A 23,510-nucleotide genomic window follows, 5' to 3' on the forward strand; every position below is an offset into this window, starting at 1 on the left:
ATGCAGGTACAAGGAGCAGAGTAGTGGTTACCGAAGGGGAGGGGACAGAATGGAGGGCACAACAGGTGGAGGTCACCTGTGTGGTGACGGATGGAAACTGAGTGTTTGGTGGAGCTGAACGTGCTGTATGGTTGGAGAAGGACATGGCAACCCACTCCAGTATTCTTGCCTGGAGAATTCCATGGACAGAGGGGCCTGGCGGGCTACAGTCCTTAGCGTCACAAAGAGTCGGACACTACTGAGCGACTGAGCACACGCATGTGCATGGTCGAAATATGATGTTAAAAACCAGGGTTACTTCAGTAAAATAAAGAAAGTCCTCTGCTAAGAATGTAATGCCGCTATCCATAACACGGAATGCCAGCTTTTAACATGATTTCCACAAGACAGTGAAGCTGAGTCCCACATATGCTCCCTGGAAGTTTTACCTGATAATAGTCATGGTATATACCTAAGAATGATATTATGCTTTCCTTTGCTGAACATACATTTCTTCACTTGAAAACACAGAACATGAACTCTGAAGGGGTTCTCTGAAGTGGCAGTTCTTTTTTTTTAATAATTTAAAATATTTATTTATTTTTGGCTGTGCTGGGTCTTTGTTGCTGCACAGGCTCTCCTCTAGTTGCAGAGAGTGGGGGCCTCTCTCTGGTTGCGGCGCATAGGCTTCTCACTGTGGCGGCATCTCTTGTTGCAGAGCTCGGCTCTCGGGTGCATGGGCTGCAGGAGTTGCGGCTCCTGGGCTTAGAGCACAGGCTCAGTGGCTTGTGGCACATGGGCCTAGTTGTTCTGCAGCCTGTGGGATCGTCCCGAGCCAGGGGTCGAACCCACATCCCCTACATTGGCAGGCAGATTATTTACCACTGAGCCACCAGGGAAACCCTAGAGTGGCAGTCCTTAAAGTAGAATCTGTGGATCCCTGGAGGGAGTCCACGAAATTCTTTTTGGGAATCCACAGGGTCAAAATTATTTTTATGAGATTACTAAGACTAGGTGACATTTTTCACTGTGTTGAGTTTGCACTAGACAAAAACAATGGTGACTAAAATTGTGGTGCCTTGGGGTCGCTAAGAGTCGGACACGACTGAGCGGCTTCACTTTCCCTTTCACTTCATGCACTGGAGAAGGAAATGGCGACCCACTCCAGTGCTCTTGCCTGGAGAATCCCAGGATGGAGGAGCCTGGTGGGCTGCAGTCCATGGGGTCGCTAAGAGTCGGACACGACTGAGCGGCTTCACTTTCACTTTTACTTTCCTGCATTGGAGAAGGAAATGGCGACCCACTCCAGTGCTCTTGCCTGGAGAATCCCAGGGACGGGGGAGCCTCGTGTGCTGCCATCTATGGGGTCGCACAGAGTCGGACACGACTGAAGCGACTTAGCAGCAGCAGCAGCAGCAGTATGAATCAAGGCATTGCCACCGGACCGTACTAGTAATCATTGTTTTCTTTACCACGTGCACGTCCAGTAAAAAAAAAAAAAAAAAAAAAGATAGTTTCATTCAAGGGTGTCCTTTGAAGAAGTGATAAGCGTTATTTTATTAAATCTTGATCTTTTAAAATTGTTTCATGAAATGGAAAGTATGCATAAGGCATTTCTGCTACAAATGATTTATGATGGTTGTGTGTGATTGTTTACGGTAGAAGCTGAACTAGCTACTTTTATCCTGGACCATTTTACTTGGAAGAGCAACTGGTGCACACACACTATTCAGACTTGAGTATTCAGCAGACATTTTCTCATAAGTGAGTGAAGTGTCACTTCTAGGAAAACAATGGACAGGATTTAATAAAAGTTTGACACTAATAAAAGTTGAAGTTTCAAGGAAATGTGAGGAATTCTGGAAAAACTCGTATCCTTCCCATTACTTAGCTTTTTCTGAAGAGATCAGTGGTAATGTTAATGGAGATGACTTTTTTATGGTGTATAATGAAACTCGTCAGCAGTAAGAGCATCTACATGACTCAGTGAGCCAGTATTTTCCAAATGACCAGTGCTTGATGTTACAGAATCATGCAAGATTAAACGATCCATCCAAAGTGCAAGTTGGACCAATGGATTTAGATGTAATAACATAAAAAGTGTGTTGATGTCGTTTCAGATTCCACATTGCCTCTAACCTTTAAGAAATCAGTACAGTTGAGCTTTGGTTTAATAGCAAAGAATATCTATGGTTATTTGAAAAGATTTTTTTCTAACTTTTTCAAACTACATGTCTGTGTGAAGGCAGTTTTCTTTGTATGTGTCAACAAAAACATTTTAACAGATTGAATGCAGAAACAGATATTAGAACCAACTCTCTTCTGTTAAATCAGACATTGAAGAGATTTGCAAAAGAGTGCCACTCTTCTCACTAATTTTTTTGTATTGGAAAAAAGCTGATTTTCATAAAATACTACTTGGGTTAGCATGTAATGGGGCTGTTATTTTTTAAACGAATTAACCAAAAATTAAAAATTTTTTAGTTCTAATTTTTAACATGGTAGCTGTCACAGCTATAACTCAAACACGTAGAAGTTCTTTGGGGTCCTCAGTAATTTTTTTTGGCTGTGCTGCGTAGCTTGCAGCATCTTAGTTCCCCAACCAAGGGTTGAACCCGGGCCCTCAGTAGTGAACGTGCTGAGTCCTAACCTCTGGACTGCCAGGGAGTTCCCTCCTCAGTCATTTTGGTAGTGGAGCGAGAAGCCCTGTCCTACAGGAAGCTTCCGTAAAGCACTTGAGGTTTCTTGGAAGGCAAGACACACAGAATTCTAACCAGAACCATAAGAGCTGCCCTGATTATAGCTCCCTAGTGCAACCTAAGGTCAAGCGTCACAGTTTCCTAAAGCATGTATGGCAAGATGGTGAGTTCTGAATATAAACTACAGATATGAACTCGGTGCTCAGGAGGCAGGGCTGTGGACTGTTTAAATCTTTTGTAGTTCACAGCCATTTCATGACTCCATTCTGTAGAATGTTTTTCCCCTCTGGGTTCTGGTCTTAGGAAGTTTGCCACTCTAGAAATATTGAATATCCTTTCAAAGAGCAATTTTGCCACTTGTGATAAAATGGGAATGGAATCCTGGTGGCTCAGGCGGTAAAGAATCTGCCTGCAATGTGGGAGACCTGGGTTCGAGCCCTGGGTCAGGAAGATCCCCTGGAAGAGGGCATGGCAACCCACTCCAGTATTCTTGCCTGGAGAAATCCCCATGGACAGAGGAGCCTGGCGGGCTACAGTTCATGGGGTCACAAAGAGTCAGACACAACTGAGTGACTACGCACAGCACAGGAATGGAACAGAGGGCCACCCTGAAGGAGAGCTCTTTCACCCTCAGACTTGAGTCTTTATCTGCCGACTCCTGATGGCTCCTCAGCCCTGGTGACAAAGCAGGCTTCCTGCTCCACGTGCCACCTCCATGCCTTACTGAGGCGACCGCCCAGAGTGCACGGACAGTTACTTCTCTGGAGGGTCATACGTTTAACATGGAAAGGATGAGATGGGAGGATAGGCCTGGTCTTCATGACATTGCTACACCAAATTTAGCACCTTAATAGAACCGCAGAGGTCAGCTTCCTTCAGAATAGACATAATGGGAGAGAATGCGACTTCTCTTCTGGCCTTATTACGTTTCAAATGGTTTGCTTATTCCAAGCCCCTGTTTATAGCGTGACTGATTTTGCACTTCCTGTTTTTCCCTGTGACTGCCACCTTGTATCTCATGTAAACTGTCTGCCCCTTCTCTTGACCCGTTGATTGCAGTGGCATCCTGTGCTGCTCACGCTGAAGAACCAAATTGAAGAGAACACTGGCCACACCTTCAACTCCTTGCTTTGCAATCTTTACCGAAATGAGAAGGACAGCGTGGACTGGCACAGCGATGACGAACCTTCACTGGGGAGGTGCCCCACCATCGCTTCACTCAGTTTTGGTGCCACACGCATGTTTGAGATGAGAAAGAAGCCCCCGCCAGTGAGTAGCCCCTTTATTTATTTTCTTTTCCTCCCGCTATCTAATGATCTGTGGGAAAAAAGCCGGGCTCCTAAAAGGCTCCTATTTTCAGATTTAGGGGATTGCAGTATGTGTCTGGTTGATGAAATGTTTTCAACTGATGGCTTATATCCTGTGGATAACTTTTGACTTCCAAAGAAGCCATTCATTCATTTCTGCAACAGAAATTGCCTGCCGTGTGCCAGGTGTCAGAGGCTTATTTCCATTGGTGGAAAGGACAGACACAGTCACCGTCCTCATGGAAATGGGGGTAGACAGACATTATTCATTACTCAAGTAATTGGAAGGCAGAGCTCGAGTGAGTAGGGGCAAGAAGGGAAAGGAAGGAGGCTCAGGGAAGATGCCCTTCTTCAGGAGCCTTTATTTTAACTAAGTGTTCTTCATGGCAGTGTTGCCTGTCCTCTTTGAAAGGAAGTACTGCAGTCCATCCTAAAGGAGATCAGTCCTGGGTGTTCATTGGAAGGACTGATGTTGAAGCTGAAACTCCAATATTTTGGCCATCTGTTGCGAAGAGCTGACTCATTAGAAAAGACCCTGATGCTGGAAAAGATTGAGGGCAGGAGGAGAAGGGGACAGCAGAGGATGAGATGGTTGGATGGCATCACCGACTCAATGGACATGGGTTTGGGTGGACTCCGGGAGTTGGTGATGGCAGGGAGGCCCCGGGTGCTGCGATTCATTGGGTCACAAAGAGTCGGACACAGCTGAGCGACTGAACTGAACTGAACTGAACTGAACCGCACTCATCCCCATTCCTTCTTAGCCAGTTCCTAAAATCCAGATGAACCGTACCTCTTTCAGAGAGGAAGTTCCAGCCAGGTGACTAGACAAGCAGTGACTAAACTGTAGAATAACTTCAGTTGTTCAGCCCAGCTCTTACCTATATTTTAATACGTTGGAGGGGTATGAGGGCTCTTTGTGTGTGTGTGTGTGTGTGTGTGTGTGTGTGTGTTTAATCAAGAAGTGTAGAACTTTAGGACTGAAATAGATAGAAAGATACTAGGAACTCTAAGAAAAGAGCAAAGCTCTACCAAATTATCTTATTTCCAGGATTTGCATGTGGGTGTTTTTTTTAAACCAAGGCTCCCAATCATTTAGCTTATAACATTAAACCAGACATAGTCAGTGTGGACGGCCTACAGGGCTGTGTTTTGAGTATGACCTAATCCAGACCGTGTAATTATCAGGCAGTCAGTGCTTGTGTCTGTTCTTCATCAGATATACTTCTTGGGCTGTTTTCCTGACATGTATTTGGGTTTCCAAACATGGTATTTTGAAGCATATTGTGTTGTTTTGCACTTACTCCATTAAGCACCTTTCCTTGGCATATCTTCCATCGATGGGGTTGTATTTGCTTTTGTTTACACAGAAGCTTTGGTCTGTGTTGGCGGGGATTGGGGGTAGTTGTCAGTTGCCGGTGACTTCCTGAGTGAACTTGCTCCCTGGGCACTCTGACTAGCTTCACAGTCTCAGTGTACCAGGGAGAACCGCCTAAGAAGCAGGCTCCCCAGCCTTTGCCATGTTCCTTTCAGGCACAGTTAGCTTTTATATGCAGGCTTCCACTTGGTTAAATCCTACGTTCGCACATATGAGGAGTTCATCCTGCCCTTCATAAGTCCTCTGCTGTGTGAATGGCAGAGAAACACCAGGTGTCTTATTTTAAAGTTCAGACCCTCAAGCCAGACATACGGAACACCACCTTTTTGCCAGGCCTGGTCTTGGGAGCTGGGATTATAGCCATGAGTAAGTGAGATGAAGTCATCCTTCCCCTCCTGGAGCTGATGATCTGGCCCCTGTTAGTGCTCTGTCTCCCTTCCAGGGTTATCCTTCCAGCTTTCTGAGTGGACAGCAAACTCTGGTGGATCCAGGATAATCTTTGGTGTAAGCCGAGTCTCTGGTTCTTTGCAGTGACTTTCTTTGTTGCCAAGTATTTAAGTATTCAGTTATCGTTTTTCTCTACACATACATTCACCACCACCACCACCATCACCCTTTTTAAAAAACATTTTTTGGCCTATTTCCAGATTTTAAGGTTAAGAATTCCTGAAGCATGCTTTGTAGGATAATTAGTTTTACTGTACAAGCAGTTTCCAACTGTTAAGCGTTAGTCATTGGAAGGACTGATGTTGAAGCTGAAACTCCAATACTTGATGCGAAGTACCTGATGCGAAGAGCTGACTCATTTGAAAAGACCCTGATGCTGAGAAAGATTGAAGGCGGGAGGAGAAGAGGATGGCAGAGGATGGAATGGTTGGATGGCATCACCGACTCAATGGACATGAGTTTGAGCAAGCTCCGGGAGTTGGTGAAGGACAGGGAAGCCTGGCGTGCTGCGGTCCACGGGGTTGCAAAGAGTCGGACGCAACTGAGCGACTGAACTGAACTGAAGCATTAACAGTGTTCTGGTGCCCAGAATACCTCTATTCCTTTTCCCCTCTAGGCAGCTGAAGGCCATTTTCTCATATGAGAACATATTCATGGTGATCAAGAATTATTTCTTGGAAATATAATTCAGTTATATTATAGGTTAATGGGTGGATAGAAAATGTAACTACCACTTAGCATTGTGTCTGAGGGCAACCATTTGGAACAAAATCTCTAAGAGAGACACTGACCATACTTACTGAAACTGTCTTCTCAAGGCTTCTTAGAGTCTATTTTGATGAACAAGAGTGAAAGCACAGGCCGTGAAACACCGAAAATGTGGTTCAATCCCTTTAATTATCTGTCAATAGCAGGGGAATTTGCACTATAACTGTAGTAGCTGATTTGATGAAAATACCTATCTGATAAGTAAGAAAATTTGTCTGAGATCTTGAAACAAAGTTGGCTAAGGAAACAGATATGGGAAGAAATGCAAATGTGTCAGTATGTTGCTGCTGCTGCTAAGTGGCTTAGTCGTGTCCGACTCTGTGCGACCCCACAGACGGCAGCCCACCAGGCTCCCCCGTCCCTGGGATTCTCCAGGCAAGAACACTGGAGTGGGTTGCCATTTCCTTCTCCAATGCGTGAAAGTGAAGTTGCTCAGTCGTGTCCGACCCTCAGCGACCCCACGGACTGAAGCCCACCAGGCCCCTCCGCCCATGGGGTTTTCCAGGCAAGAGCGCTGGAGTGGGTGCCATCGCCTTCTCCGTCAGTATGTTGGGTTACTGATTAATAAGTTTTTGCTTCTGGCATAGTCTTAACTGTGATTGAATTTGATGCAGTTGTATATTCCTTCAATTCTGACTTTTGCTTAAGATGGGGAAATTGAAGGTTAATATATTTGAAATTATAATCACGCATTAGTGAATACAGTTTTAAAATTACTTCCCCTCCCCACCACCTCCCCACCTTGCCCCTCTCCAAGAACCTATAAACTCCATTCTTGGATAAACAAAACCCAGGTTTAAACTTTTGGAAAAATTTCTTCAAGTTTCTTTAACAGATTTAAAACATCTTGGGCTTTACAAATCTAGCTAAACTTGAACTACAGAAGCCTTTCTCTGAGTTGACATCTTTGGGAATGTATCGTAGGGCACATCATCTTTATCTTATCCCTTTTCTGAAGGATTGAAAGGAAAATGGTTATTGCAAATCTGTCTACTTTTCTTCCTTAACTATGGTGATAGCTTTGAGAACATGACTCATGATTCATATAACTCAAGCTAAAAGCATAAAATAAAAAGTGTAATTCAAGTTAGTCTTCTGTGTGGAATTTGTAGGAGTCTGACTTTCTGTAGCTCCTAGGAACCTGTCTCGCTATGCCACTAAAGATTGTAATTTTCATGTCTGTCAACAAGACATTTGGAGTGTGCTAGAGATCGTGGGAGGGCATCTTTTTCAAAAGCCAGTTAGTTTTAACCTATCAAAGGAGAAGAAGTTAATACCTGTTTGACTTGAGTCAAAGTTTCTCATCTAAAGCTGACATAGGGGAATCATGAGATTTCCTGTATTTGATTCAAGTATGCAGATCTGAGACAGAAAAGCATCTGTTTGGGGCCACTTTCAAAGGGAATTAGCCTTTTTTTTTTTTTTTTTTTTTAACATTCGAACTCCCCCACCCCTGCGGCAGCTGTCTGTTTTGCAGTCTGGCACCTTGAGTAGTTCTCTGTAGCCGCTGATCTTCTGAAAGCTGCCCCAGTTCCACACATCGCATTCCTAACAATTTCTTGCTGTGCTGAGATGGTAAGGAGATCTTTGTTTCCCTAAGCGTCAGTGTCTCTCTGATTCATGCAGTTGGCTCAGGCGGCTTCGCGCATGCATCATCCCTAGGATTAAACATTCACTCCTCCAAGATGCCAATCCTTGATCCTCATCTCCCTGTCCAAGTCTGTCAACTCTGCTCATTTGTTTTGATTTTATAGTCAATTACCACTTCCTTTAATGATAATAAGCTACTTGGAGACATGGTAGCCTTTACTTCATTCACCCATCCCTTCTTTTGTTAATTCAGTTAAACCTGAGTGAACAGCATTGTATCTATCTTCTGGACAACATCAGAATATACTATCTTAAGACAAAAGTAAAGCTTACCAACTATACCTCTGTAGACATTTTTTTTTAAGAAACCAAAAACCTCTTTTATTCTCCCAAGGTAGGCTCATTAAAGCTTTTCTACGTTTGTGTCCCAAACCCAGTTGTACTTTTCAGGCTGCGTCGTGTCCCTGTTATAAAGATTAGTCTGGTTCTTTTCCCAGTATAGCTTTAATTCTATACTGAAAAACAGGCTGGAAAAGGAACTACAAAAGCCATTTGGCAGGCTGCTATTTCTCTGTCGGTTACCATAGAAACAGTGATGGCTGAGTTGGGGAGGGGGGTGAGTATTAGATAATAGGAAGTTTGTGATGCACTGGAGGTTTAGATGCCAAAAGCCTTGTTTTCTAGAAAATTACCCATGCATAAGCACTATCCTTTATCAGCTGAATCCTGAAAATGTGAGGGGCTTCTATCTACCTCAAGATGATTGAGTTGAGGCAAGTTGGGAAATTTCTCCAACCATTCCTTTCTCTAGCACCTTCTGAAGAATGAGAGCTCTGTTCATAATACCAAAAGAGATGTTTGTAAAACCACTTGTGATGGGAGAGGTTGAGAGTTGCCAGTGCATTCGAGTTCCTAGTACCTCCCTGTTTACACACTACTGGGAAGAGTGGGATATTAAAAAGGTCATTTTAATCATAAATATCAGTATTTTTTCCAGGGCTTTAGAAGAATTGAGGATATTGGAATCCAAAATAATATAAGCTGACTAGCTTAAATTTGAAAATCGGGTAAACTAGACTGTACAGTGTTTCGTGGGGTGGTGACTGAGCCGCAGCCTCAGCCACCACGCCCACTGCTGCTCTTCCAGGCATCCATACTTCTTCTTAGTCCATCTTCTGATTACTGCATCTGTTCTGAGAAATTACAAGAACTACTCAAAAGGAACTGTTGATAATCATCATCTTTTTAGTACAGTCCCTAATGAAATTTAAAATATCAGGTTTCGTTTCCTGTTTCTGTTACTGATGCCTGTAAAAAGCACTTATCTGCTTCATTTATACTCATTCCATTTTTGTAAATGGGATGATAATTGGTAGCAACTTTATGGGAGTAATAGGAAAGTTTTCCCATGAAAGGCACTATGAAAGTTGGTGCAGTGATCAGTGAATTTTTAAGCTGTTATAAATGGTGGATGCTACAGTGACTTTTCAGTTGTGGAAATTGAAAAAGAAAATGAACGGCAGTGAGGCTAACCTCCAGGGTTGCCTCACCCTGTGAATGGCATTCATTGAGGGGGTGCAGGGGAGACTCGGGGAGGGTCAAGTGGCCTGTGGATCAGGAATGGCGACTGAGTTTTTGAGCTCCTGTCTTTAGGGTCATGCAGTGTTTGGAGAGTGTGAGTCAGTGAGTGGGGGATAAATTGGTACATGTGTAAGTGGATAAAGATAAGTAGTCCTCATAGGACCTCAGTTCTCTACAGACGAGCTCTTTGGGGAGTTGGGATCGCCATTTGCTTCTTTGGGGGCTGTCTCAAGCTAGAGTCCGTGTCCTGACTGCCACTGGGAATAACTAATCTTTGCAAAGAACCTCCTGGTTTTGCCACTGAGAGCACTTTTAATCTTGGGAGAACAGCGTTTTCCAAAGTGATTTGTCAAATTTGTGTGTGTCCTGACTAGGTATGAGGTCTGCTTACAAACTTTTTTTAAAACCTTGCCTTAATGGTAGTTTCCCCTCCCCCTCCACTTTGCCATGCTCTGAAAAACTATTCCTGAGCCTTCTGGTAATTTTCTTTAAGAAGCCACATTTTCCTGGTGGATGACTGCTTAGCTGAGGCAGAAAAGAGCTTAGTGAGTTTGAGGAAGGAGAAGGAGGCCCAACAGAGGAGCAGAGTGAGCAAGTGCAGAGAGGAGCATGTGATGAGATGGAAGGGGTGGGTGGGGCCAGATGACACAAGGACTCAGGATCCTCAGGAAGGAGTGGGTTTTAAGTACATCAGGAAGCCATTGAAATGTGTTAGGCGGAAGAGTGACATGATCTGATTGAAATTTTACAAGGTCAGTTGCTACTGCGTGGAGCTCAGACTAGACAAGAGCAAGAGTGGGAGCCAGGAGACCAATTAAGGGATTGTTATACCTCCTGGGACCAAGGCAGAGAAGGAGAGAGGTGGACAGCTTCAATGACATGAGCTCAAAGGAGCAAGCATTTTTAAGACATGCCTGGGAATTATGGTCTGAAGGTGTTAATGAGGAGTATCCCCTCACTCTGTCGATGTGTGACATGATCACCTTCCACAGGAGAGAGAGTTCCTGAGAGTTTGGAGTCTTCTGGAGAGAGCCAGGTTTTGATTAGGACAAGGAGGTAGAGGGAACCTTCAGAGCACGAGGTTGAGGATCTGGGGGCGTTTGCTCATCCCTGAATGAGAATTCCAGCAGACACAGTGGCAGGGCCAGGGGTAGGTGTGGGGGATTGTGTTTAATCAGGTTATGTCCTGGGATGGTTTGGGAATAAGTGTTCTGATGTAATGGATGACTGGAGAACCCTGCACTTTTCCTGGTAACTGGGGTCAGCTGGATGTCAGGCTTCATGGAAGTTGTCCTGTACGCTCTTTGAGGAAGGAGAGCATTTATTTCTGGTGCTGCAGTCTTGAGTAGAAGCTCTTTCAAAATAGCAATTCCTTTAAGTTGCATTTCTTGGAAATATTATATCACCAAGAACAGCACCTTCATTACATTAAATCTTCTGGTTTTAAATGCACATTTAGTATAGCTAGAGTGACTGTAGCAGTAAGGGTAAAGCCAGCCTTGTTTTTGCGTAATTCGGTAACTTTTCAACCCTCCTACCCCCAGCACTCTCTCAGCAACAGACAGTGGTGGCAGGTGTAGCAGTGTAAACTGCACTTGACTCTTACGATCACTGGATGTGCCTGGGCTGGGCTGGCCGACTGCACATGCCAGGCCCTCATGCCTAGCGTTCTCACTCACCTCACTGGAACCTTCCCTGCCAAATCCACGTCAAAAATCAGGAAAAGAGTTTGATAAAAGCCCAAATATTTCTGTGTGCAAAGTGAGTTCAAAACTGTTTCGAACGGATAACCTCAAGTCACTTTAAATCTATGGTTTCCCAAGGGTTTCCCTGGTAGTCCAGTGGTTAAGACTCTTGTGTTCCCACTGCAGTGGGCACAGGTTCAGTCCCTGGTCAGGGAACTAAGATCCTGCATGCTGCATGGCGAGGCCTAAAAAAAAAGTCTATGCTATCCCATCTAGTTTCCTACTTTATCAGATCTTATTTCAAAACCAGCTGCTTTTTTTTTTAAAGTAATGTTTTTCAGATCATGTTGAAGATGCCATCTCTGAAAGTGTTTGGTCTGAGTCAGCAGACTAGCTGTGGAGATGACTTTGTGGGGTCCTAGCTTTATTTTGTTTCCATAATTTCCATAACTAATATGTTTTGTTTATGTCAAATTTAAAAAATATATTACCGCTATGAACAACGGGTCCAGCTGTGTTCTTATATTGGCGTTGTAGAAACAACTTGACTGTCCAAATATAGCTGCAGACTTTGATAATCCATCAGTCTGTCTAGAAGCCAGCCAGGTTCTCAAGGGCAAGGCCACACCATAGTTTGATTGGGAACACAAGCTGGAAAGAAAAGACTGAAAGAGAGGAGAGGAGACATTTTGGCATAGTCCTAACTCAGGAAGCAGGGCCAGCGAAGGGACACTTGGCTCCAGCAGTCTAAGCAGCTGTAGCACATGCTGGCATTTAGTTTTCAATTATCATTTTAATCTGCGGTAAAGCCTTAACCATACTTGTCAAGCAGCTCGACTATGTATCTGATTCTTGGACCAGAGAGCAAGGGAAATTCCTATTCTGTCTGTTACCATCTTGTGAAAACCCTTTGCTTGATTCTGCAGACGCTCCAACATCTTGGTTTTTTCTTGATTTTTGAAGCACAGATTCTGGGATCAGTTGTCTGCATCTGCAGGTTCCCTCTCCTACAGCTTAACTCACTTTTGGAAGCTGCTCTCTAGCTCCATCTCACCGTGCTGGTGATACGGTGATACCATCGTCCTGAAGAGCAAGTAGTCTGGCCTTTCCTCAGTCGTCACTGCCTTCCTCCTTGTGATGCTGCTCACCCGCATCCAGCATCTCTCTCCCTGAAACTCAGCCGTCTATTAGCTGCCCTTTCTTGCTCCTCCTGGCTTCTGAAATACTATATTATCTTAGCTGTTCTCACACTTTTCTCACTGTTAACGTTTCTGCCTCCTTCGGTGTTTTTTTCCCTTTACATTCAACCCCTTTAAATATAGATATTCAGGATTGTCTTTGATTCTGTCATCTTTGTCTACATAACTTTTAAGGAAATTATGAAATAGGAGTAGATTGTAAATGCCATGTAGGCAAGGTCCATTTCTGTCTCCTTTATCGTTACATCCCCAGCGTTTAGCACTGTGTGTATATGTGTGTTTTGATCGAATACATAAATGGATTTCATTTATTGTTATGGCTTCAACCATTTCTTCTTTGGTGGAGCAACTTGTGAATCTCAATTCCAGCTTTGACTTTTATCTCACAGTCTAGTCATCACTTTGTCATGAGACATTTCTACTTACAACAGCACATGACTTGTAACCTGAGACTGTAGACTTACTGTTATTCTCTCAGAAAACTCCACAATTCTACCTGCTCATAAGTAGCATTATGTTCATGATGTCACTACTCTCTTGGACAGGTTTAATCGTAAATTATTTTCAGTTCTTCCCCATACTCTCATTTCAATTGTTTTAGTTCCAAATCTTCTTAATTCTTTCTTGAAAGGTCCGAAAAACTCATCCTTCTAATAGTGGCTTCATTTCAGGCTCTCTTTAGCACATGCCTAAAATACTAAAATGCCTTTTTCCACTCTGATATCCGTAATTCTAATCTCTTCTCCTTCAGTTCTGATAACCAGATGCCAGATATTTTCAGGAGCAGTTTATTTTCTCTATTTGTTCTTTCTTCTCTTTCCTCCTGCTCACAAATATTAATTGAGCACCCACTATGTGTCGGGCACAATGCTCAACTCTGGAGAAATAGCGTAAATGTGGCAGACACGGACCATGCCCTCCTGGATGTCACGGGAGCTAGAGAACTGTTGATTCAATGGAGAGGCGTAATTACGACTTGGAGTTATGGCTCTGAATTTAGATTTTACTCCAAGCACAATGGGAATGAATGAGGTTGTGACATGCTCTGGTTTATATTTTAAAAAGAACACTCTGGCTGCTGTGTGAAGAATAATTCGGGGAGAGGCAAGAATAGGAGACTAAAAGGTTGTTCCAGTGTTTTTACTGGGAGACTGCTGATTTGCACTCAGATGGTGACAGTGAGGAGGAACACAGTAGATGAATTTGAGGTGTATTTTTGAGGGTGAACCAGGTTTCTTGCTCAATCAGTTGGTAGATGGAGGTGCTATTTACTCAGATGGAAGAGGAGCAGGGGGTTTGCATTTTGTTTTGCTCTTGTTTAGGGAGGATTGTGGAGGAATCAAGAGATCCTTCTTCTACATGCTAGATTCAAGATTCTTGAGACTCCCAGATTGGCTATGGCGCCAGGGCTTCAGATGACAGGCCTGTGCTAGAGGTGTCCTTTGGGAATTGTCAGGATAACAACAGTAACGACAGTGAAGGACAGTGATGAACAGCGGGTGCCTCGTGCGGAGTCTGTGCCCGGCTCTGTTCTCAGTGCTTCCCTCGCAGCCTCCGGGAATCTTACGAAGTCGATGCTGCTGGCATCTCCATCGCACGGGTGAGGTGGCTGAGGCCCAGTGTTAAGGCACTTGCTCCACATGGCATGGACAATCGGTTGTTGAACTGAGTTGAAACTAATAATCTAGATAGTATGTAAAGCTATGGAATTGCCCATTATCAATTCAGAGCAGAAGAATAGAGAAAGAGGAGCAGAAAGCCAAGACTGAGCTCACTGCTTTCATCAGTTTGTTTTCCAACTTAGAAGTCTTTACTTGCTCCTGCTGGAACACAGGGTATAAAATGTAAACTCTTCCAGCCAGATTGTCAAATCTTCACCAAATCTATGCCCAACCGACTTTGATGTCCCTGTGTGATTGCACCATACTGCTGACTTATCTCTTTGCTCCTTAGACGTGCTCTCCACCTTCTCACTGGGCTTCCTGGGTGGCGCTAGTGGTAAAGAACCCGCCTGCCAATGCAGGAGACGTAAAAGACACAGGTTCGACCCCTGGGTCAGGAAGATCCCCTGGAGGAGGGCCTAGCAACCCACCCCAGTATTCTTGCCTGGAGAATTCCATGGACAGAGGAACCTGGTGGGCCCCAGTCCATAGGGTTGCAAAGAGCTGGACATGACTGAACCGACTTAGCACACATACACACCAGCTTCTCATGAACTTAAGTCCTCTCCAGCCTTCAAGGGCCCCTGTAGCCTTGAAGCCTTTCAGTGAACAAAGCAATAATAGTTACTGCATGTCGGGTGCTTCCTGAGCTTTGGAAATGAGAAACAGGTAGCAGGCTTCTACTTTGTTTTGACCTTTCTGTTCATTTGTTTTCTTATTATAAGCATCTTATTAATAAAAAGATGGAAGAATTTCTAGGTAAGTAGCTTATCCAGGAGATCAGAGATGACTTGGAAAACCAGATGTCTCACTGTTGACTAAGATCATTAATTTGGAAGCATATTTTGCATCCATGGCCTTTTCTGATTGTGTTGGGATCACTGAGATTAAGAATACGATACTTGAAGCAGCATATGTGTACTGAGCTTTGTTTCAGGCACTATCACGTGGAATGGCAAAGGGTCATCAAAGAAGCTGGGCAGGTAACATCTGGGCTTGCTTGGGAGCTTATGTGGGATGACCAGAGGTGAGCATAAGAGAAGCAGTTGTGATAGGTCCACCAGCAGCTCAGTTGGGCAGCTCTTAAGCAGAAACTGGTCCTCAGACTTGTGTATATACTTCCCAGTATTTTTAAAGAAACCAAGTTAGTTGGCAAAATTTATAACTCAGGAGAGATCACATAAAAATCCCATTTATCAGCTTCCCTAGAAAATCCAGATCAGGCAACACCCGGGGAATAACGAGGAAGCCGCAGAGGGTACACAAGTCCCGGGCTGCCTGGTGTCCATGGTCCCCACTCCCCACTGTGTTGCACCTGCCCCACGCCCCTTGCTTATGCCACCTGCTGGTAATTGTGACCCTTACAGAAGAGACAGGGTGCCGTGTCATTCAGACAGGAAGTATTACAGGATTTCAGAAGAAAGAAAGCACTTTGGAGAGCACAGTAAGGTGGAAAAAAAAAAAAATACAGACTTTAAAACCAGGCAGGTCTTAGTTCAAATACTTGCCTCCATGTCTCCTGCCAGCCTTTTGCCTTAGAAATGTACTTTCCCTCCAGCTTTGTTTGCTTATAATAAAATGAAGAATATCACGTCCCCTGCAGGGTTGTGGTGAGAATTAGCAGTGCTGGGTACATACGGTCCCTAACATGCCTGGCATTTTAGCAGCTTACACCATGGTTGATGGTGTCCAGAAGGTCTAGTGGGATGACTTGGTTTAAGTACCTGGAAATTGTTAGGAAAAAACACTTGGACCCAGGGGAGTGGGGAGCCAACTCCAGGTGGATTAAAGAGTTAAATCTAAAAAATACAGAATTTTTTTTTTTACTGAAAGGAAATGCAGTTGTATATTTAGGTTTCCTGAGAATGGGAAAAAGGCTTTCTAAGCATAAAAACCATGAAGGGAATCAAAGAAAGATCAGCAGAGTTGATTGTAAAAGTTTTTGACTATTCTGTGTTAAACATCATAAACACAGTTAAAAGTCAAATAGCAAGTTAGAAAAATATTTACAGAAAATATAACAAAGGGGAAATATCTTACTATATATGGTTGCAGATCAATAAAAACGTGAACATCCTGTAGAAAAATGGACAAAAGACATGAACAGAGTTTGCAGTAGAAGAAATGCAAACAGCAGATAAGCATATGAGAAAATGGTGAACTTGGTTAGTAATTAAAGAACTTTATGTCTGAAGAATGAGCTGCCATTTTTCCCTAAACTTTTTTCATCATTGTCAATTGATAATGTTCTATATTGGTGATGTTCTCAGAAGGTAGGTACTATCATATTTTCCAGATGGAATTATAAATTGCCACAATCTGCTTAAAGCGGTTTGATACTATAAATCAAAGTGCCTTTAAGTTCATGCCCTTAGACCCAGTTTTTCCATTTTAAAGGATTTATTCTAGGGACTTCCAGTGGTTAAGACTCTGTGGTCCCAATGTAGGGGCATGAGTTTGATCCCTGGTCTGGGAACTAAGAACCCACATGCCACACAGCATGGCCAAAAAAAAGAAAAGAATGTAGCCTAGAAATACACTCAGAGATGTTTTGCCCAGAATCTACTTGCAGTAGCTTTTTCTTTCTTTTTCCTTTTTTTTTTTTTTAAAGTATTAGTGGTATATTAAAATCTATTTCCAACCACGCGTACCTCACTGCTGTATCCTCAGCACAGTGCCTGACATATCCAGGTGGTCAAAAAATAGTTTATGAGTTTAAAGGAGGAAGGATATGTTCATGCAAAGGAATATTATATAACCATTTTTAAGAAATACTGTACATCTAAGATGTAGGAAATGCTCACAGGAGAGTGTTAAAAATGAGTGCAAGATTGTATGTATAGAATATTCCTGGTGTTTGTGTTGTACGAATTCTGGATGATGGGATTAAAGGTGATTTTTATTTCTTCTTGGTGCTTTTCTTCAGTCATTCAGGACATATTTATTGATATATGTGATAGGCATTGAGCATATTTCAAAAGGGAAAGACAGCATCATCTTCCCCTCATGGAGTTTATCAGAGATCAAAAAGGCAGACATTGAACAGGTAATTACAAGCGTATCATTTACTCTAGTGAACTCTTATAGTAGGGAAAAAAACTATGCCAATGATGGTTTTTAAGCACTGATGTTTGTAATTTCTAAGACACCTTTTTAGGACAAGAAAGCCATAATTACATGAAAGATCTGCATCGATCTCATACAGTGTGAAGATTTCCTTTCCAAGGGAATGAAGAATGTTTAGATTTCTTATATCTTATCTTACAGATATCTGTAATGATATGACAATAAATACATCCAGGCTTTTTTTCCCCCCCCTAAATAGCATTTTTCTAAAGGAAACTGCATAGACTCAGATCTTGGTAAGAGTTGTGAAACTTTGGAAAATCCCAGCATTCATTGAAAAGTATAATTAAGCATTCAAATGAATTGGCTGTGTTTGAGGAGGGAGTGAGAATGTTGATTAGCATTAATGTGAAAAAAAATTTTTTTTTCTTTTTCTTTTTCCATCTACTTGTGAGTTTTCAAGTATGTGGGAAACCAAGAATATCAGTAGCAAAACCCACCCTGTAGACTGACTCTGGCCCTACAAGTTTCTTTGAATGGGGATCAGGAATGGAAAATTTTATCCTAAGCCAGGGCTTTTTAGAGGATGTGTTTTGTTTTGTTTTGTTTTGCAGAAGGACCTGAGTAAATCAAAAGGGTTTCAGAGCCATGTTTGGGTAACAACCGTGCTTAATAGCCGTGAGCTTGCTCCTCTAAACAGTCAGACCCATGCTTCCACTGTTGCTTATCCATTTATCAACTGAGCTCTTATGCTCAGCCACGTGAGCTCCTCTGGCCCTTTATCTGATTCCTTGGTGGAAAAAGTCTCTGTGGATCTTGGTTGCGTTGAAGGGTGGCTGTGTGGTCTTTTGCTGCCCCAGTCTCAGGAGAAGGAAGCGTCTGTGAGCCCAGTGCTGCCTTGGTAGAATCCCCTGTCCTCTTTCCCGTCTGTGTCCTTCTGCGAATTATGGGGGGCTTCCCTGGTGGCTTAGTCAAGAATCCTCCTGCAGTGCAGGAGACCTGGGTTCGATCCCTGGGTCGGGAAGTTCCCCTGAGAAGGAAACGAGGAATGCGTTTGCTGAGCCAAGGGTGTTTGAAGGAACGAATGACGAGCAGCAGAGTAATGACCTCACCTCTCCCTGTGGGTGTGCTGGTATTACCATCTCCTTCGGGGACAGATCAAGGTAGCTCCCTGCCAAGAAAAGGCTCACCCTCTTTTGCTGTTTGGTACAACTAAGGGTTATACTGGATGTGATGTGTTTCAAACCACCCTGAGGCTTTCTCTCATTTGAAGAACTCAGATCTTAGAATTGGAGAGGGAGACGTGGCTCTGCTGAGCATCACTTTCAGTCCGTGCTGATATACCCCTCCTGGGTTTGGAATCCTCTCTCCCTGCTTCATGTTTCCAGATAGGGTTACAGTGCTCACCTCTTCTCTTCCGCTGGCCTTAGCACCTCCTCCTCCCCAATAATGACTTTTTTTTTTTTTCACGTTTGGAACACTGTTAAGGAGTTCCATTTATTTGGAGCACAGGGTGCCCGTGAAAGGGATGTAGGAGACGAAGCTAAAGAGAAGGAAGCAGGCAGGTCATCAAGGGCCTTGGGTGCCAGGCTAATGGATTTGAACTCCATCCTGAAACCTTTGGGATGTCATTAATGTATTTTAAACAAGGGAGGGGAATTCTGAGATCAGATTTGCATTTCATTACAGTGGCTCTGACAGAGCAACCCTGGATTAGAAAGTGCTGACTCTTGACTCTCCTAACTTCTTCTCCAAATCACTCCTTAGACCTGCCCTCTGGTCTCACAGACCTGTGTATGCATGATGGGCCTTGGCTTCTTGGCCTCTGGCTGTCGCATATACAACTCCTTCTTCCTAGGACATGCTTTTCTTTCTTAGTGTTTTGTTTTTTTTAATTAAAGTATAGTTGATGTACAATATTATCTCAATAATGCTTTAATGTTCTAGGAGATCGTCTCAGGCTTGTCTTCCTGTTATGTTAAGTGTCTTTCCTGTCTGCTGTACTCTCCTGTCCCAGTGCTCGATTTATAGATTAAAGCCCCGTTGTACTTCTGGGTTATGCAGAGGGCAGCAGCAGTTCTGTCTGTAGCTGTGTCGAACCTTGATCTGGTGACTGACTTACAGCCTAAATCAAGGAGCCCTGGACCCTCTGATCACGAGCAGCGCGCTGCCTTCTGATACCTTTTCTTCAGTAGGACGTGCATCTGTCTGCAGTCCTTTTTTCAGAGAGCACCCTTTTGCTTTTCTGAGCTGGAACCGGCCCACCTGCAGACAAGGTCACCTTCCCAGTCCTCTGTGGTTGGCTGGGGGTCAGAGGTAAATGTTTTGGTGCTTGCTACTGGAAAGCAGAAGGTGGCAGACACAAAATCAGTCACTGAGACTGAAAGCTATTTCAAACATTGCTTGTGTCTTCTGCTTAGGAAAGTTGTGACAGTGCTTGGCAAAGTCACTGCCAAGGGCTGGGCCTGGAAGCTAGACTGTTACAAAAGTTCATTATTGTTTTGGTTTTGATTTTCCTGGGGGAAATCACTGTAAACAGTTACATTCTCAGAAGCACCCCTGCAATGATAAACATAAACACAGCATTGCAGCAAAATCAGTCCTGCAGTAATTTAAATGTAATCTCTTGCATTGGAAGTGAAGCAGATGAATGGATGGATCTGCTCAGAATGGAGTGAAGAAGTCAGGACACTCGGGTCTGTCCCAGTCTCAGCTCTCCACGTGCTCTCTCTTGCGTGAGGAAGGAAGTTGTTTAATGTGCCCCTTTGTCAGCGGTGGCGGAGGAGTGGCACCGCCTGTGGGCCGTATCGCAGCCCGTGCTGGGAAGCTTCATTATGATGTTGTCTGTGGATTGACTTTGAGCTCTGGAAGAAAGGGCAGTGTAAATATGGGCATCTGTATTCTAGGTGCTCACAAGTTGCCATCCTTTCTCAAAGGCTTACACAGCCAGGCTCAGTTTAGCAACACTGTTCTGATCACGGCAGAGTCCCCTTCTTTGAGAAAATCTAGCTGTTGACTGTTCTGGAAAGAAATGAGAATGTATCTCCAAAATACCAAAGTAGCTATAGGGAGAATTATGATCAGTTTTAACATAGATATTAATTAGTGAATTAGCATAAACTGTGAAAGGTGGTCAAAGCTCATCACACCACATCTTGTTTGAAAGCCTGTTCTCCTAACACTATGTCAAAACACAGGGCGCAGAATAAGGCAGATGTAAAGAATTATTGTATAAATGACTTTGAATTCCTTCATAGGCCAGAATGTACTTTTCTGCAGTTTGGATGCTGATAATATGAATACTAATAGCTATTACACTGTACCTAGTACCCGCTGGGCTCCAGGTGATTCACACATGCATCAGCTGAGGCTCACAGCAGCACTGTGAGGCAGGTAATACCACATCTTCCTCTTACAGATGAGTGAATTCAGGCACAGAGAGGTGAAATAACCTGCCCACGGCCAGCCAGCTGCCAAGTGACAGAGCTGGTAAACGAAGCCCTGCCGCCTGGCTGAGGTGGAGTTGCCATTTCTCTGACCAGTGTCATGTTCTGTTGCATCTTGATCACACAAGTGAAAAAAAGAAATTCAGTGCCATGAATGCTGTTTTCTAGGAAGACAATGGAGACTACACGTATGTGGAGAGAGTGAAGATACCCTTGGATCATGGGACCCTGTTAATCATGGAAGGGGCCACGCAGGCGGACTGGCAGGTGAGGACGTGCGGGTAACACGGACTCGCTGTCATGGGGAGGCAGTTTGCCGACGGGCTCACGATGATTAATTTCTGTATTAAATGTGGCGATAGCAAGTTGCTTTTATAAGGAGCACGAGGCAATAAACTGACCTCATTTCCAAGAAGTTTTGATACTGCTGACAGAATGGCCCTCTCGAGCAGCGTTGTCCAGTGGAACTTCCTGTGATGAAGGAAGTGTTCTGTATCTGTGCAACCCAGTGCACTCGCCACCAGACACATGACTCTTGATCCCTTGAGATATGCCTCGAGTGCTGAAGAACTGCATTTTCAATTAAGCTAGAGCTTCAGGCAGCCAATGGCTCTCATATGGGGCTGCATAGCTCCGCAGCTTCGGCCAAGCCATTTTTAAGGTGTGCAAATTAATGTAAGAATACCTAGCATGGGAGAGCACCTTGTGCCTCTCTGTGGTCTCAGTCATTTGTGTGTTGTCTTTTGAGCTTTGGAGAAATGGCAGGAGGCCGCGAGGAAGAACAGCACTTAGAAGAAAATGAAAAGATCTCCCTGTGAGGGTGGGGGTGGGGATTTGTTTCCGAGAAGACAACCTTTCTCCACAAGACTTTGAAGAGCTATTGCTGCTCATTGAAGGGAGATAAAATTGAAATATGTTTGTGTCCTCATAAGTTTTAAATGGCTTTGGAGTAAAAGTGTAAGTGTGTTTATGTCAGAGTTATTCATATTTCCATTTAGCATCGAGTGCCCAAAGAGTACCACTCCAGAGAACCAAGAATAAACTTGACCTTTCGGACAGTTTATCCTGACCCTCGAGGGGCGCACTGGTGATGTGAGATCCTGGAGAGGGAAGCCGCGCTGAGGCTGAGCAAACCTTCCTCCATGAAGACACTTCCGGAGGCTGGTCCAGCTGCTCTCGTGGCTGTCTGGAGGATGAGGATGGAATTTACTTTCCAGCTTGCAGTCCTATTAAATGACAGCCTGCAGTTCGTGTTCAAAATACGTTTACTGTGAGAACAGTAATCCCGAATCACATTGTGAAATCACATATTTTCTTTAGGCAGATTAAAAACCGATGTGGCTGTGTTTACCAATGATTTTGCCCATAAGCCGTTTCCCCCCCTCCTCGCTGCCATCTCCGGTTTCGGTTGAAGAAATATGAATGGACTTTGCCTCCGGGGGAGGGTAAACCCACATCTTTGTTCCTTGTGCCTGTAGCAAAGTGGAGATAGTAATACACATCAGTGACTCGGGAGCCTTCCGCAGGCAGACAGCTGCTGCAACCCAAACAGAGTTTTGTTGAAGTCTGCCTCGACTCCTGAACATGTTGGCTTGTGTGCTATGGTAATGGAAAGCTGCATACTCTGGGAGCACTTTATTTAACCGAGTCTCCTTGCCTGTCCATTTCCTGGGAGACACGTAGACAGGTTTCAGGCCTCTGAGTGAAAAGCAGAGGTGGTATTCTCTCTCCAGTGTATCTCCAAGCTGCCCCCTGGACTGCTCGTAATACAAGAGGAAACTGTCCTCTCAAAGGGAGGAGGAATTGAGTGATGTCATGAGAAATTTCAGCTGAAGAGCGGCAAATGCCGTGCTAGTGGCAGCTGTTCCGCGTAGATTAGTTTCCCCCGGAGAATTACTTGAGTCACTTAAACCCAAGCCAGATAGGAGCGGGAGCCGTCCTGCAGGGAACAGACTCAGTTACCTTAATAGTGCTTTTCCCTGTAGAGCTCAGTAGCCCCGTGACTAAGGCTTTCTTCTGACTCAGTGTTGTCTTCGGTACACGCTCCCGAGATTCAAGGGTTAGTCTCTGATGTCACCAAGGTTCCCAAAACAGACAAAGCGGCTGCCCCTTGTTGCATCATAAAAGCACGTGTCTTCCTGACCCCTAGACTTAGGAGCAGCATGCTGGATCAGTTCCAAACCAAGATAGAGAAAAGCAGAGAGAAGGAGGATGGATTTAAACAGCTGAAAGTAGGGCGAGGGAGTTAGAGTTTCCCTCGCGCCCCATGGGGAAAATTTACCCAGCCTTCGTGCTTTTTTTTGTTTCCATTCCATGCTGTAAGACTGATGAGCCCCAGGATCACGATAAGAGGCCAGAGGCAGATGAACACCTTGCTTTGCCAGGCGCTATTCTTCTGTCGAGCTCTGTGACTTCTTGAACCAGAGTCTCTTCTTTTAAATGTTGTTTCCTGTGTGTAGCTCCTTTGTCTAAAAAATACCAAATGCTTTATAAAATCTGAGTGTCACAGTAAGCCTTCCTGTGAGAGAGATACAAATTACCACAACAAAAAAACAAAGCCTATTTAATTCCTAGCTTTCCTGCAGTTCAGACACACACAACCTGGCCAGGGAGGTGCCGCCAGCTTTGGCTGTGATTTGGATGCGTGACCCCGGGGAAATTCCTCTTCCATTCCCACAAGTGAAAGAGCCAAGAGATAACTCCA

General features: G+C 44.0%; 1 protein-coding gene across 4 annotated transcripts in view; it reads left to right on the plus strand.

The window, feature by feature from the left end:
* Positions 1–22,163, plus strand: part of ALKBH3 (alkB homolog 3, alpha-ketoglutarate dependent dioxygenase) — a 41,966-nt gene extending 19,803 nt beyond the window's left edge. For all 4 annotated transcript variants that reach the window (XM_055549349.1, XM_055549352.1, XM_055549351.1 and 1 more), the window contains 3 exons: positions 3,738–3,947; positions 20,975–21,073; positions 21,805–22,163. In XM_055549349.1, coding sequence (XP_055405324.1) covers positions 3,738–3,947; positions 20,975–21,073; positions 21,805–21,897 — 402 coding nt within the window. In that variant the 3' untranslated portion in view covers positions 21,898–22,163. The remainder of the gene's footprint in view (positions 1–3,737; positions 3,948–20,974; positions 21,074–21,804) is intronic.
* The last annotated feature ends 1,347 nt before the right edge of the window (positions 22,164–23,510 follow it).

The sequence above is a fragment of the Bubalus kerabau genome, chromosome 15 (assembly GCF_029407905.1).
Source record: "Bubalus kerabau isolate K-KA32 ecotype Philippines breed swamp buffalo chromosome 15, PCC_UOA_SB_1v2, whole genome shotgun sequence".
Lineage (NCBI taxonomy): Eukaryota > Metazoa > Chordata > Mammalia > Artiodactyla > Bovidae > Bubalus > Bubalus kerabau.